Below are 17,866 nucleotides of genomic sequence, written 5' to 3' on the forward strand. Positions count from 1 at the left end.
ATAATTATCCAATTATTTTTACATGCAGAAGTCCTGTTGTACTTTGTATTCTGATAGCCACCTAGTCTCAAAATAGTTTAGTTCAAGAACAATAAGAAATCCAACTTCTAATTAACTACTGGTTAATGTATTTTTTTAAAAAACTCTTTTTGACTCACCTTAGTCCAAGGATGTGCCTTAATTTGAGGGAATTTGAATTCCGTGTAGTTTGGGTTCATTTCTCTAATTTGCTCCCTTGTTGGTGTCCCCAGGACCTAGATAAAGAAAGAAAGTAATTGCCGTAATTTTCTATATACTTGTAAATATAGTCTTTATGTTTTAATGTACTGGTTTCACTGGAAAAAGGAATTCCAAAGTTATAAAATATGTAACTCATTAAACAGAGCAGACTTTATAAAAAACTTCAATTTCTGACTAGAGGACCCAAGCTATAGGTAGTATACAGACTGTTATGGTAACAGTCATCAAGTTTGTATAAGAAAGGTCACTCAAAAATATTCAACTAAAAATCAGGCATCTTCGTTCTGTCTAGAAAAACAATCTATTGTGATGGCATCTGAAGTGACAGTATCTTTTATTCATTTATTCATCAGTAAAGTAAGACAAAGGTTTTATTATCAAAAAGCTAATTAGGAGAACCTTAGTCAAACATGGTCATCAATAATTCCATTCAATCACTGAATATTAAGTGAATGTCCCCGTGTACTAGGAACGATATGAAGAATACTAAGAACAAGAGAGATTCTAACTATGAGAAACTTACATATTTGTGTGCAAAAAAGTATAATACAAGATGAAATTATATTGAGCACTTCATTACCTCCAGAGCTGTATTAGGCATCAAAAGAAGGAAAGTATACGGATTTGACTGCATAAGACAGATGATGGGAAGAGACATTAAGTACTAAAATGAGTACTTTGAAGAAAAATGACACTTATTACGTATCTTTATAACTCTAGTACCCAATATAAAACACGTCTGTTGAAATAAAATGTTAATCCATTTAATTCAAGGACAGTTGCACAGAGGAGCAGAATGTAAAATACTTGACCAGTGGTGAACAAACAGGGCAAACTAAGAATTTCAGGTGTTTGTTGTTATTGTTTCTAATTCTCTAGACTTCATTAAAACTTTCAGAACTTAGGCAAATTTTTTAAAGTTTTATTCTTCAAAAGACAGTCATATGAAAACAAAACGTAAGCTAGAACTGAGTAGGTACTGTATAATTTAATTCATATAGAATTCTAGAACATCTTCTGCCTACAGTGACAGAAGATTCATGGTTGTGAGGAGCTGGAACAAAGTATTACAAAGAGGTACTAGGAAATTATTAGGGGTAATAAATATAATACAACTTCCTTTCCTTCCTGTAGTAGAATTCCAGCTTTACAGAGAAACGAAGAGTATTGAGAAGGAAAATATCTGGTCTTTGTAACTGTAGCTATCAGATATTTGTAAATTGGACTCTTGATGAAGGGTGTGTATGTGTACATGTATGGGAAAAAGGGGAAAGAGTGAAAAAGAAGAGAGAGTGAACTTATTGATAATTCTGCCTTCCAAATCCAACTCCACTGGATTTTTTTAAATGCTAAAGAAAAACAACAGCAATGTTAAAAAAATGAGTATTTAAAATGGATACTTTTAGTGATGCTACAATCCACTAATTTCATTTTAAGACATATACTCTAATCTAGAGAAACTCCTTATAATGTATATTAGTCTGTAATAGGGGCCTCCCTGATGGCTCAAGCAGTAAAGAATCTGCCTGCAATGAAGGAGACATAGGAAACGCGGGTTTGACTCCTGGGTCGGGAAGATTCCCCGGAGGAGGGCTTGGCAACCCACTCTAGTATTCTTCCCAGGAAAACACCATGGATAGAGGAGCCCCGTGGCTAAGGTCCACGGGGTCACAAAGTGTAGGACACAACTGAAGCGACTGAGCACACACACAGTCTGTAATAATACAGCACTGCAGGCAAAAGCAAAAATCCAAAAGTGGAATTAATAAATAAAGTGTGGCATAGTCATACAATGATATACTAACTGGCAACGAAAATAAATGAACTAGAGCAACACATACCTTATTGGATGAATTTCACACAGTGGTGAATTTTCACTCAATAATAGCTTTATGTAAAGTTTAAAAACTGGAAACACTAAACTATGTTTTAATTTACATGAAAGTGAAAGGGAAGTGAAGTGAAAGTTGCTCAGCCATGTTTGACTCTTTGCGAATCCATGAATTCCATACAGTCCATGGAATTCTCCAGGCCAGAACACTGGAGAAGGTAGCTGTTCCCTTCTCCAGGGGATCTTCCCAACCCAGGGATCAGACCCAGATCTCCCACACTGCAGGCAGATTCTTTAACCAGCTGAGCCACTAGGGAAGCCCAAGAATACTGCAGTGGGTAGCTTATCCCTTCTTCAGGAGATCTTCCCAACCCAGGAATTGAACTGGGGTCTCCTGCATTGCATGTGGATTCTTTACCAGCTGAGTTACCAGGGAATCCTTTAGTTTACATAGTTAAACTAAATCAAAAGCATGGGAATATTCACTAGAAAAATCAAGTATAGATTATTTAGCTTACTAGAAATAATAGAGAAGGAGGGACTATGACTGGGGTGGGCATAAGTAGTTCTCTAATTCTAATTCTTAGTATGAGTGGTACTTACATGGATAGTCATTTTATTATTATGCTTTAAACTTAATACATTTTTATATATTTTTGTATTATGATATATTTCATAATAAATAATAATAACACTTAAGAAATGCCCACTCTTAAATCAGTATTTTTTGTGCAGTCTCCCCTTTATTTATTCAGCACTTTGTTAGCACAAGGCACAGTCCTAACTCCCTACAAGCTGGTAGAAATGCCAAAAGAAATGAGGGGTTGTATATAGACCATCAGTAAATCCATCTTTTTACTGTATGAACATAGACCATATGAATTTATCAGCTATTTGGCTGACTTTTCCATATTGCATAATGGAAAATGTATAATACTGTATAATGAAAAAGGCAGGATGCTCCTTGAAGTGAATGTTTCAATTCGTACATGCTTTTTATTATAACCTAAGAATATTCCTGGTGGAAGTAAATCTGTGAAATACACAACAAACATGTGTGAGAAACACATGACATGAACACAAGGTTTGCTTAAATAAACATATGTTACAATAACTTATTTTATGTGAAAGCAAGAAAGTATTATATGTGTGCATATGTGAAGTCACTCCCATATTCTCCCTAAACTGTCTCAGAGCCACTTAGATCTAAACATTTATCCCAAATTTTATATGTGAAAAATTTCACATATGAAAAAGCTGCATCTTTTTTAAAACAGGGAAAATGTCCCCCCTTTATACTACCAATTCTCTAATATTTTTCAATACTACATTTGTTTCATCACATTTCCACTCCTCCATGCATATATCAATCCACTTTATTTTCTGATGCATCTGAATATCAGCTGCAGACATTTAATTATGTTAGTATATATATAATTCACTAAGGTTCAGTATTTCTGACCTTTTCATCTAAGCATTTTTTATATACCTAGAATTCTCACTCAATATATACCAGTGCATGGATGTGGAAAAAATCTTTTATCACAATGGGAGATTATCTGCTTAGATGAATAGTTATGATACAAAAAAGATTCTTAATTATACTTCTGATTGGTGGTCAGAGTTTGTGTTCTTTATCTTTAAACTGTGGATATTTGTGACTTTTAAGAAACTTAATTACTATTAATATCTAGTAAATGGAATCATTGATATATTCACTATCAATTACTTAAAAGCAATTAACCAAATAAACTAGCATATCACCACAAAATGGCAAAGGGTATCTTATTATTGTTACAGCCACATGACCTTGAATCACTAAAGCTATTAGATGGACAAAGTGAAATTCCAATGTAGCTATCTGTTTTATGTTTAATTTCTCCTGTCAAATATACAACTATTGTTATAATTTTTCTATTCTTTTTCTTGTCATCTTGAAAAGGACATTCTCCCCAGGCTAGCTAATAGAGATGAAAAGTAGATGGGAGATCCAGGGATTAGCCAACTTTTTTAAGGTCCAGAAAGTAAATACCTTAGGCTTTGTGGGCCAGAGAGCCTCTATTACTAGTCACTTCCACTACTGTAGCACATGTGATTATTTCACATGTAGAATTTTGATTGGAATGTTAAATGGCAGGAAGTCCTATGGATGTGCACATTGTAAGTAATGTATTGCCTAGAATTTTTAAACTCAAGGCCTAAGTTGTAGAACATCCTTGTTATAGAATTACTTTGTGTATAAATACTGTGCTAACTAACAGCCTTACATAATAAAGTATAATTCTGTATAAGTTGGCATCAGTAGCTCAATAAATCTGGAATATCATGCAAGAGTTTGCATTATTTTAAAAAAAGACATCTCTTTTTAGTAATTGCTAAGTAACTGATATTAGAATTACTCTCTACAGTAAAACAATTAGAAAACTGACAAAATATTCTTTAAAGGAGAAGGTAAATATGATTCAAAAAGAAGGGAGTAGGGAACTGGTCAACAAATATAGGTACAAAAATGACAGAGGGCAGAATTGACAAATGAGGGCATAAAACAGCTATTATAATGAGGAGACAAACAGAGGATTAAAAAAGAAATACAGTAACTGCACAGTTGAAAAGTATGATATGGGAAGTTAAAATTTTCCTGGAGGTCTAACAACAGATGAGACATCACAGAAGATAATCAGTGAACTTAAAAAACGAAACCAAACAACAGAAACAATCAAAGCTGAAGCATGGAGGTACAACAAGCTAGAAAAACATAGGTACATGTGACTGGAGTCTAAGAACGGGCTTGGGGGAACAGATGTCAAAAAAATATTTGAAGAAATAGTGGCCAGCATTTTCCCTAATTTGATGAAAATGCCATGAAATCCAAACAGTATAAAAGCCACTGATAAAGGGAAAGTTTTTACCAAAGCAAAGAGATACATTTTATACAGTCAACAATAATACCAGCCAACTTATCAGAAACAATGCAAGCCAGAAGAAAATAGAGACCTCTCTCAAAAAAAAAAAGAAAGAAAGAAAGACAGAAATGAGAAACTGGAAACCAAGAAATTCCATATCCAGTAAAAATATCCTTCAAAAGAATGACGGGAACAGAACCAAGATGTCTTGATTTCCAGTTCTCTCCATCAATCAAACCACATAATAAAACTCAGGGCTACCTGTCTCCTTGAAACAGCAAAAAAAAAAACAAGACATTGTTAAGCGAACAAAAGCTAAGAGAGTTTGTCTCCAGATTTTCACTACAAGAAAATACTTTAGGATGAAAGAAAACGAATGGTCATTCCTATCTACACTAAGGAATAAAGACCACCAAAAATTATAAATATGGACTATATGTATGACATTTCCCTTTTGCTTTTATTTTTTTGAGTTGGTCACTACTGTATTCATTTGTTTTTTATTTTTAATTGAAGGATAATTGCTTTACAGTATTGCATTGGTTTCTACCAAACATCATCATGAATCTCCCCCTTGCTTTTAAACTGGTTTAGAAGAAAACAGTGTTTAAAGCAAAATAAAGTATTACAGAAGTAAAATGTATGACAACAAGAGCACAATGGACAGGAAGGGGAAATGGAAATACGCTATTGTAAGGTTCTTACTTTATATGCAAAGTGGTATATTTGTATACTGTGGTATATTTGTAGACTGTATCTGATAGAGTAGGATGCCTATGTTCAATCTTAGAACAAATTTTAAAAAATGTAACATGGCAATCAATATAGCTTAAAAAGCCAACAGGGAAAATGAAAAACACTCATTATAAGCTACAAGATAGCAGTAAAAAGGGAGAGGAAGAAACAAACAACAAAAAGAAAACTATTACCAAGGTGGAATATTTAAACCCAACCATATTAATAATTACACTGAATGTAAATGGTCCAAACACTCCAATTAATGGCAAAAATTATCAGACTCAATGCAATATCAGAAAACTGTAGACTTCAGTACAAGGAAATTAAACAAAAATAAAAAGGGACATTTCCTAATGATAAAAGCAAGTTTAAGACTAAATTTACAATTATTATAAATACTGTATGTTGATGAAAATGTAAAACACTGAAACTCTCATACACTGCTGGTGGAAGTCCAGAACAATGAAACTGCTCTGGAAAACAGTTTGATGATTTCTTACAAAGTTTACACACATTTATCATACGACAGCAATTTCAGTCCTGTTCTTTATTGAAGAGAAATGTAAACACAGGTTTGTTTAAACAAAAAGAGAAGCTTTACTCATAACAGCCAAAACAGAAACAAGTCAAACACTAATCCACAGGTAAATGGATAAACAACTCTTAGAATAGGTAATACAAAGATGGATAAATCACAAAAACATGATGTTGAACTAAAAAAGCCAGATACAAAACACACACACACACACACACACGATTCCATTCATATGAAATTCTAGAATAGGAAAAACTAACCTGCAGTGACAGAAAGCAGACTAATGGTAACCTGAAACAAAAGATGCGAGACTGCAAAGGTACACCAACAGGGTGATCAACTGTCCCAGCTTACCTGGGACTATCCTGGCAGATCCCTCAGTCTTGGGCAACCTGAGACATTTGGTTACCCTAGGCTGTATACAAGAACATGTTTGGATGGCGGAAATGTTCTAAATCTTGACCAGGATAGTAGATATGTTTGTCAAAACTCATTAAACTGTACACTTAAAATTGTTATATTTTATTGTATGTAAACTACATCACTATGAAATTAATTAAAAAAGTAAAAAACAGACCATTATGTAATTTGTGATGCCATTACTATACTAAATACAACCATGTTTATCTTTCTTCTGTTGCTATTTTAAGCCTAGCATTAAAAGTATCAGAGTCTGCCAAACCTTAAAATCAGAATTGTTTTATATACAGTACACACAGTCTTTAAGAAAGCAAAGATGTGAGTTAAGATGCAAAGGAATGTAAGGATGCAAAGGTAAGACATAATTGAAAGGCATTAAAAATTTTTTTCCAGTCTAAGTCACTCCACTCAATAAAAATATTTACTGAGTGCCCTTGCTCAAGGAACTATAGGGCAGAAAGACTTGTACATTATAGTTAGTTGTTCAGTCATATCTGACTCTTTGCGACCCCATGGACTGTAGCCCTCCAGGCTCCTCTATCCATAGAATTCTCCAGGCAAGAATACCCACTGGAGTGGGTAGCCATTCCCTTCTTCAAGGGATCTTCCCAACCCAGGGACTGAATCTGCGTCTCCTGCATTGCAGGCAGATTCTTTACCGCCTGAGCCAACAGGGAACCCCTGTACATTATAAATCAACTTCAAATAGCCAAGATCAGTACAACAAAATAAGCACAGACATCTATGAGGTGAAAGTGCTACAATGGACTGGAGTAAGGAAAAGTTTCAGGAAAGGATGCTGCGAAGAGAGACAAGAGCTAATTTTACTAAAGGAATCTAGGAAGCAAATGAATCAGATGCACGTTCTATGCACTCTAGATGTGAGGAAAGAGCATGATTTGGGTAACTGTATCAGTTGAGTGTTGACAGAGAATAAGGATTAGATAATGGATGAATGGCAACATTAAAGTCTTAAAGGTTAACAAGTGAAAGATTATGAAGAGCAAAGATTCTGAATGCATCATAATCTGCAATCAATAATAAACTACTACAACAAAAAACAAGTCAACTATCCCATTTCTGAGTATATCTTTCATATATTAAGCTTCTACTAGGTTCAGAGTATATTTCTACTTGATTTATTTCAGCTGATTTATATTTGGAAACCCTGAAATCATATACTTAAAACTTTTCCATTTTATAGATTTAAAAAAAAAAATGAATGTTTGACATGGACCTTAACACTTCAGACACAAAACAAGTCTCAGGGTTCCCTCAAATTTTAAGAGATGGAAGATTAGTTTTTCCCCAGAAACTTTTAAGACTAAAGGTACATTTAAAAAATAATTATTATTTCTGGACTTTCTAAAAACTGAGTGCCCACAACTTAAAGGAAATGAAACTGCACATAATAGTTTTACGTACTTTTCTATAATTATGGTATCTCTTACATAGTAAAAGGAGGGGGATGTTCAAAATAATCACACTATTGGAAAGAGTATGTACTCTGAGTTATCTGCTAATTAGAATAGGATCTTTCCATTTATTGCAAAAAAGCATTTTTTAAGTCTACTATCCTAGAACGTCAAAGGGGGGTAGGTGGTGCAAAGACTTAACGATCAGAGATTAGCCTGTCACAACCCTTTGGGAAGCTGCTCATCTTTTATGATTAAATCAATTATTCCAGTCCCATCACATTTATTGTACCATTTTTTTTCATTCATTTAGCTTCAAGTTTATCTAGACACCAATAAATATCAAGTGATGAATTACGATTCATGTCTTCAAAGAAATAAAGCCAAGAATCATCTGACAAAAGCTCTGAAATACACTTCTTTCACAGCTCTGTGTTTTAACAGCCCAACACCAGAGGTCGCCAAACTTCAGCAATAGAACTACATGTGAGGCCTTTAAAACAAACGTGAAGCCAAAGAAATTCTATTAGAAATCTTTGTTACTCCTCTGCTTAAAATCCTTCAGTGGCTTCCAAGTGCTTACAGGCTAAAGTGTTCTGGCCACTGCCCACAGCTCCAGCCTCCTGGTAAACTTATACACTATCCCCACCATTCAGAACTTTAGGCTCGAACCATAAAGTAACACACAATAGACCTGACTTCACTAAGCATCCTTGTCCAAATTAGCATGTACGCCCTCCCTTCCCTTCCTTTCTCTCAATGGTATCTTTGCATGTTTCAAGATTCAGTTCAAGAATTTCCTCTTAAATGAAATCTTTCCAGATAGGATTCTCTTCGAATAGCATACTTCTGCCTCTGTACTCTGATCGGACTTCTGGGGTCAGACCTGCCTTACCTCCCCTCAATAAGTCTCTGAACTCCTTGAGGGCAAACAGGCCCAAATGGTTCACTAAATCAACATGCTGTTAACTTGACGTACCCTGAAAGACTGAAAGGACACATGGCCATAATGAATTCAATCAAAGCTTTTAAAATAAGCAGATAAAAAATTGTATAACAGAGGCAAGAGGGATTTCTGCATAAAAGAAATGTTTATTTAAATTGGATAACTGTCAGGTTGACTGTCTATATCATAAATGTGACAACGTGAAAATCAAAAAACATGTCACTGAGCTACTCTATTTCAAAATATCAGTACTCTACTGACATTCCTGGAATCACCACATTTTCACTTCCAAAGGACTGATATGATATATTATGCTCTCTGGTATATCCCTACAAGTTACAGGTTTTAAACTTTTTAAATACACTATAGGTAGGTAGCATAAAATCCATCAAAACAAGACAAGTGAAGTCGCTCAGTCGTGTCCGACTCCTTGCAACCCATGGACTGTAGCCTACCAGGTGCTCCAACCCATGGGATTTTCCAGGCGAGTACTGGAGTTGGTTGCCATTTCCTTCTCCAGGGGATCTTCCCAACCTAGGAATCGAACCCGGGTCTCCCACATTGCAGGCAGACGCTTACATGCAGATTTTATACAGTTTCTATCGACCTCTCCTATAATAAATGAGTGAGATTTTGGCATAAGGATTTTTTTGTGAGGTTTGCAATGTTTCTTTCTCAGGGTTTTCCTCTGATTTCCAAAAGGCAAGGAACCCCCCCCAAAGCTATAGCAGCAGCAGTAACACAATCATTAAAATCCCATCAGGAATATCAGTGAAGAAAAGAACATCAAGCTGTCATGTTATTTTGAATACAACAAAAGTATCTGAATAAATTATTCAAAAGTATTCAAAAGTATTTGAATAAATACTTTTGGCTAAAGTATTTATTCAACCTAAACTAGTCCAGGAGGGTCCCTTTGTGTGTCCATGATTTACTCTATTTACCCCCGTGCCACCTGTCACTTAACTGGATCTGAGTGCTTTGCTATCGTCAGTTTACTGCCTTTCTTAAAATATGGTGGAAACAGCAACACACCCTTATCGGAAGTTCTGCAGGTAGATGTCTTCAAGCTTGTCTTAAAAAACAAAGCTTTGAGATTTACACCCCTCTACAGAACTTCCTTCTTTTTTAGTATATTCAGTGCTGTACAACCATCAACTGCTATCTGATTTCAGAACATGTTCATCATCCCCAAATTAAACCCTGAACCCATGAGCAGTCACTTCCATTTCTACTCTCCCCAATTATTGACGACCACTAATCTACTTTCTGTCTCTACAGATGTGCTTATTCTGGACATTTCATATAAATGGAATCACATTAACATGTGTTCTTTTGTGTTTGATATTTTCTGTGATAGTGTCTGTATTTGACACTTTTCATTCATCAGCTGATGGACAATTGAAATGTTTATACTTTTTTGGCTATAAATAATACTGCACAAACCTTTATGTACAAGTTTTTCTGCAGATAAATGTTTTCAAATTCCTATGAAGGGAACTGCTGGGTTGTGTGGTAACACTATTATTTTGAGGAAGTGCAAAACCATTTTTTGTTTATACCATTTTACAATCAATCCCTCGAGCAATGTATCAAAGTTTCAACTTCTCCACATCCTTTGGTAAGGGTTCCCAGGTGGCTCAGAGGGTAAAGATTCCGCCTGCAATGCAGGAGACGCAGATTGAATCCCTGGGTTGGGAAGATCCCCTGGAGGAGGGCATGGCAACCCACTCCAGTAATCTTGCCTAGAGAATCCCATGACAGAGAAGCCTGGTAGGCTACAGCCCATAAGGTTGCAAAGAGTCAGACACGACTGAAAAACTAAGCACGCACAGTACCAATACCAGTCATTGTGGGTCTTGCCAATACCAGTCATTGTGGGTCTGTATCTTGGCCACCTAATAAATACGACCTAGTACTCACTGTGGATCTGACTTGCGTTTCCCTAATGACCAACAACGTCGAGCATCTTTTTGTGTGTGTCCTCACTGGTCACCTGTATGTCTTCTTTCGAGAAATGTTAATTCGGATCTTTTGCCCATTTTTCTCTTGGGCTGTCTTTTCATGGTTGAGTTGTAAGAGTTTCTTATCCTAGATACAAATTCCTTATCAACAACATTCTGTGTATTGTCTTTTAATTTTCTGGATGGTAGCCTTTGGGAAACAAATTTTTAAATTTTGATGGAGTTCAATATATACATTTTTTCTATTGTCACTTGTGCTTTTGGTTTTGTATCTAAAAAAAAAATCATTTACACTTATGTTTCTTTCTAAGAGTTTTACAATCTTGGCTCTAGGCCTATACATTTTGAGTTAATTTGTGTACATGGTGTGAGACGTAGGGGTCCAACTTCATTCTTTTGCATATGGATATCCAGTTGCCCAAATATAATTTGTGAAAAAACTACTGTTTCCCCATTGAACTGCCCTGGAACCCTTGTCAAAGGTCATCTGACAATAAACATAAAGATTTATTTCTAGACATTCAATTGTACTGCATTGACCTAAATGCCTATACTCATGTCGGGACTAAACATTCTTATCCCCCTTTCTTGAGGTTTAACTGACAAAACTGTAAGACATACTAAATGAACACAGTGGTGATTTTATATACATACACATTGTGAAAGTATACTTATCATCTAGTTAATTAACATATTCATCACCTCACACTTTTCTTTCTTCTCTTCCTTCTTCTGGTGAGAACATTTAGGTCAATAGTGTTATCAACTATAACCACCATGTTTTACATCAGATTCTCAGACCTCATTCATCTTAGAAAATCTGTCCTCTTTACCAACCTCTCCTCATTTCCTCCACTCCCTAAACCCCAGGGACAGCCACTTTTCTACTCTCTATGATTGACTTTTTTCCTTTTCTTTTTAGAATCTACATACAGGTGATGCCATGGAGTAGTTGTCTTTCTCTGTCTGGCTTATTTCATTTAGCATAATGCCCTAAGGTCCATCCATCCATGTTATCAAAAATGGCAGAATTTCCTTCCTTCTAGTGGCTTAATAATATTCCACTGTAGATGCACTATCTTGAGTACTGCAGCTGTAAAATGAGTTTCAAAAGTGGGAAGTATGACTTTTCTTCCCTAATAAAATTTTATATTTGGCAACAAGTACTTTCCTTCCCCCAAAAAGGTGATTACTGTTTTGATTATGCAAATTATTCACCATAAAGTAAAACAAAGTCATTCTTGGTTAATACATATTCATGGTGGTCATTTTTTTTTCCCCCTAGGTGAATGACAGCTATAGTTGTATGTTCAAGGTAAGGGTATAGAACAAAAAGAGGGGTGGCAGACGGGATGAGAATCCCTTGGGTTAAAAAAAAAAAAAACTACCTCACTATATTTTCCAAACTTGTAAAAAAAAAAAATCACACTCCCCTTTGAGACACGTAAACATTTTATACGCACATCCCCCAGCTCTTGCTTCCTCTGAGAATCACTAACACTATAGTTCTTAGTGTTGTAGCTTTTGTGGTGGTGTAGCACCACAAGCCAAGATTTTCTTTGTGTTTTCCTTCTATTATAGTTATCAATAAAACAATAAGAATTATGTTTTTTAAATATGAAATATCAATCAGTATGCTTTTAACAAAATAAATGCCCCTCCTACAAGAGTCCAGTGTTTCTTTATATTGAACCCTGAAAATAAACAAATATACAGAGGAACTCAAATTGCCACCATGGAGAAGAATCTACAGTTGATAAGTAAAGTGTATTATATTCCACAAAGAGTAATTTTGTGGATGGTCTTCTGACTCAGGTTCTAAAATCTAACTATTAACACAACAGTTTTGAGGTGACAATGTCATAAAACTTAGGTTTATGAGAAAAAAGTTTCTTTGAATAAATAAAACATATTCTGGCAACTTAGTAAATCATTTTATACGCTTATTTTGGGTAAATTAATTTCGAATGAATGTTATTATTCTCAAGTCAAAAGCTAACTAGATCACATTGCCATGACACCACTTTTTCATGCCTGGGCACACTTACATAGAAGCATATAGCAATTTAACCTAGTATGAGTAAGTTTACTATAGAGTCAGTAAAGTTTCATAGTAGCAACATAAAATTGATGTTTCTTCTGGCCTATATACAACATATTAATGTAAAGATGCAGTTGAGAAATTTTACATTAAAATGATTTTTCTAATACTCATTTACTTATTTTTAAAATGTTGACACTATGTGTGTAGTATTTATACTGCAGGCTGTTACTATAAACTGTAACCATTATTCTTTGCACTAGTATAGGGATATTTAATCTAGATATTCGAGATGAGCTTCAGGAAGTCCAAGGTTCACCTAATATCATATGCCAAATTTTGGCATATATGTTTTTCTGGGGGAGAGTCCATTGCTATGAAAGATTTTTCAGAGGTCCATGATGCAAAAGTGACTAAAAGTCACTGCTCTAGTCAGTAATAAACACAGAAAAATGTAAGCAATAAAACAAGAATGAAAAAAGCAATGAAATATTTACATATATATTGCATATTATATATTACAAGTAAAAATCTGTACCATGTGGTGTGCTTACTAGTTCTGGGGAGTGGAAAAGGGAGAGAGAACCAAGTTTAATATGTTGTCCCTGTAGTCTGTTAACAAGAAGAGCTCTATGACAACAAAAGAAATACCATCAGGTAACATATGCTGCTGCTGCTGCTGCTCCAAATACATGTTAGCAAAGATACATCATGGATCCATCAAAAAACTTGGCAAGAAAAGTATTTTATACTTATTAAATTCTCATTAAATTAGTCTCTTAGACCTCTGTCTGAAAGACTATTTGATGGTGAAAATGTCAAGCCAGGAGACAGGGCATACACAGGTGCTAAACAATCCATAATATGGAGATAACGGAAAGCTAATGTTTGCAAAGCAAAGATGATGAAGATAACACTGAGCTGTACTTGAAAGCAAAGGAATCCACTTTTACAACCTTGATTAATTTAGATGAAGTACAATTAAACTTAATCCAAAGACATCATAAACTGATTTAGTATATTCATTACAATAGGATTTAGGAGCATTTTCCTTTATTTTGTGGTCACACTTGAAAAACACTAAATTAAGTGGGTTCTAGATAATAAGCTGACATTAAGTATCATATTGTTTCTCCTAGAGCTACAAAATTCCATGAATAGAGGACACCAACTTAGCTAAAGATGAATCAGACAGGATTTCCCTACCACCCAACCCTTCCCAGATATGGCAGTCATAATATTCATCTTCATCATCATCATCACCTTGCTAGGATTAAACGGTAAAATGTGGTAATATGTGTAAAGTGCTGAGGTCAGTCAGTGCCTGGTGCAGAGGAAGTTCTCACTGAGTAGCAGCTTTTATGATTAGCAGTATTCTACCAATATTTGAAAATGCAGACTTCTGAGGGGGCAGATAATCACTAATCTATTTGTCTAAATTATCCTGCAAAGCCCCTGGTGGCTCAGACAGTAAAGAATCTGCCTGCAATGCAGAAGACCTGAGTTTGATCCCTGGGTTGGGAAGGTTCCTTGGAGAAGGCAATGGCAACCCAATCCAATATTCTTGCCTGGAGAATTCCATGGACAGAGGAGCCTGGCAGGCTATAGTCCACGGGGTTGCAAAGAGTCACACAGGACTGAGTGACTAACACATACTGCAAAGAGCCATCAGTCAAATCGAAAGACCAGGAAAACTATGACTTAGATAGATATTTGTAATAAAATGCAGGCCTCTTAACTCTATGTAACTGTATTTATTTGTTTACTAACAAAAGATTCTGGCATAAAACAACTGAAAACATCTATTTTTTTCAGTTCCTGGGATTACAAAAAGATGACTTTTTTTTTTTTAATCAGTATCACAGAACAGTAAAAAATGAACCCCCCCCACCCCGGACTCTCTTTTAAAATAATTTTATTTTATTTGTTTTTGGCTGTGCTTGGTCTTCATTGCTACATGCAGGCTACTCTAGTTGCAGTGCATGGGCTTCTCACTGTGGTGCTGCTTCTGCTGCAAAGCATCGGCTCTAGGGTGCATGGGCTCAGTAGTTGTAGAGCACAGGCTTAGTTGCCCTGTGGCGTGTGGAATCTTCCCAGATCAGGGATTGAACCTAATCCCCTGCACTGGCAGGTAAGACTCTTAACCACTGAACCACCAGGGAAGTCCCTCTCTCTCTTTAATCTCACTCTCCACTGCTAAATCTTTTTCTTTCTCAAGCTTTTTAGGTACCACAAGAAATGAAGTTCACCTACTTAACTATAATAAAATAATCGAAAGATTATTTGGATCTCACTGTTTTCCAGAAACTTTCAAATTCCTAAAGTTTCTGCTAGAGGTAAGATTCTGCTAGTTCTTACCTGTCTAAGAACCATCTATGTAAATATCTAAAATGAATAATTACTACTAAGAGAAAAGTATGACATGAACTTATTTACCAAAGAGAAACAAACTCACAGACTTTGAAAACAAACTTATGGTTACCAAAGAGGCAAAAGGATGGGGGAGGGATAAATTAGGAGTTTGAGATTTGAGATTAGCAGATACAAACTGCTATTATATATAAAATGACATACAGCAAAGTCCTACTGCATAGCACCGGGAACGATATTCACTATCCTGTAATAAACTATAATGGAAAAGAATACGCATACACACACACCTGAATCACTTTGCAGTATATCATAAACTGACACAATGTTGTGAACCAACTATACTTCAACAAAAATTTTTTAAAAGCATCTACATGCTCAATGTCATGTTTTTCTAAAAGACATATATCCAAATTTAAAAGGCTAGTTACTATAGCTATGAAGGCTATAGAGAAAGTCTATTATCAGAGAGGTGTACTCTAACTACTTCTGCCTTTAAAACTTCCATTAGAAAGAAATGGTCAACTTATTACAAAGTATAAGTAAATATTTATGAAATAAATTATATCTCTAGGAACATTAATACATTTAAAATTGGAAATTCTACAAAATGACTGGTTTCTATCAAACATTCAGTTCTGTGATATTTTAATCCCAAAACTGAAGCTCACCTTTCCTTACTTGAAATTTGTGTTTTAAAATTTGGAGGGGGAAAAGAAACTATTAGTAAAACCTACAGCAGTCCCAGGTCCAGAATTTCTAGACTGCATCATCTTCAGTTCATCTGGGGAATTTGGGGGACATCTTACATTTATCTAAGGAGTTAATCAAATCTTTGAGAAGCTACATATATAATTTTTTAAAAGCAATCATTTATCACTGTACTTTCACATTATTCTTCTCAGAATCAATTATGTAATTGAGAATAGAATCTACAGTCAAATCTATGCAGTAAAAAAAAAAAAATCACTTCGTCAACATACACTTCTTCACATGAGAAATACAATTAATTATTTAGTAAAACAAAAAAGTCCACAAAACAGATGGCACTTTTGTTTTAACATACATATGCACAGAAAAGTGTATAAAAATATTCATAGAAGTTATTTTTCATGATGTACTAGAACAGTGATTACTTTTGTTCTTCTTGTATTTGTGTCTGGGTATGTTTTCTGCATCGAGCACATAAAATTATAGCATACATAATGATAAAAAAAGAAATCAACATAAAAAAAATACTACCTTCTTTAAATCTTCAGAAGACTTTTTCTAAATAACCCCATTGGTATGACTGACGACAGAGGTGCCAATGGACAATGCTGTATCACTGAACCTATGCTTGTGAAATTTCTGACAGATGTTCTCTCAAAATGTTTTATTTTCCCCAGGTATCTGAAACCACATCAGATATTTCTTAAGATTATTTTAACTAGTATGTTAAGGAATAATTTAAGAAATCTTATTATCTGAGCCTTTCCAAACAAAATCTCTCTTATCTACAAATGCTTTGAAAAGTTAAGAACTTTTTGATACTCAGAGATTAAAAGGTATAATGAGATTCTGATTTGATAAGCCTCTGTATGAAATTAATCTCAGAAAGCTAGGTGTTTTTCATCCTTAAAAATGATTTTTCATGACTTTCAATGCCATATTGCCCTATACTTCAAATTTACTCTGAAGATATTTTAATTTTACTCTTAATATTCTGCAAAAGCGTTGTTTGAGGATAGATAGGGAGAAGACTTAAAGGTTATGCTAAGTTAGCTCAGTTTATAATACTCTATGTTACTTATTCTATGAATTATTGGCATTGACATCCAAGTCAATGAAGTTTAATAAACAACATATACAATAACAGTCACACTAACTTTTCTTATTAATCTAGCAGCTTAATTTAGCTTAAATATTCCTTCAAAACTATTGTGGTGCCTCTGGATATTAAAACATAACAATAAAAGAAAGTTCCTGCTCAGAAAGTTTGTCGTTCAGTCACTAAGTCATGTCTGACTCTTCGTGACCCCATGGACTGCAGCATGCCAGGGTTCCCTGTCCTTCACTATCTCCTGGAGTTTGCTCACACTCATGTCCATTGATTGAGTCAATGATGCTATCCAATCATCTCATCCTCTATGGCCACTTTCTCCTCCTGCCCTCAATCTTTCCCAGCATCAGGGTCTTTTCCAATGAGTCAGTTTCTCACATCAGATTAGAGCTTCAGCTTCAGTTCAGAAAGTTTATAATTAGGCAATTCTACTACTTATAAAATTTATAAGTACGATGGTTCCTTTTCTGAATAAACTCAAATTCAAAGAAAAGAGTGACTATTTTATGGGTTTGGGGGTATACCAGCTACCTCCAGATACTCAAGAGGAATATGCTCATGAGGTTTTCAAGAAAGAAAATGGACAGAGAGCAGAGAAGAACAGTAACATAGATTCCCTAGTTTCCAAAAGAACTAAGGGC

General features: G+C 35.0%; 1 protein-coding gene across 3 annotated transcripts in view; it reads right to left on the bottom strand.

Annotated features, from left to right (window-relative positions):
* Window positions 1-17,866, bottom strand: part of GSK3B (glycogen synthase kinase 3 beta) — a 208,645-nt gene that overhangs the window by 41,919 nt on the left and 148,860 nt on the right. For all 3 annotated transcript variants that reach the window (XM_052636315.1, XM_052636308.1, XM_052636320.1), the window contains exon 8: window positions 159-254. In XM_052636315.1, coding sequence (XP_052492275.1) covers window positions 159-254 — 96 coding nt within the window. The remainder of the gene's footprint in view (window positions 1-158; window positions 255-17,866) is intronic.

The sequence above is a fragment of the Budorcas taxicolor genome, chromosome 1, assembly GCF_023091745.1.
Source record: "Budorcas taxicolor isolate Tak-1 chromosome 1, Takin1.1, whole genome shotgun sequence".
Classification (NCBI taxonomy): Eukaryota; Metazoa; Chordata; class Mammalia; order Artiodactyla; family Bovidae; genus Budorcas; species Budorcas taxicolor.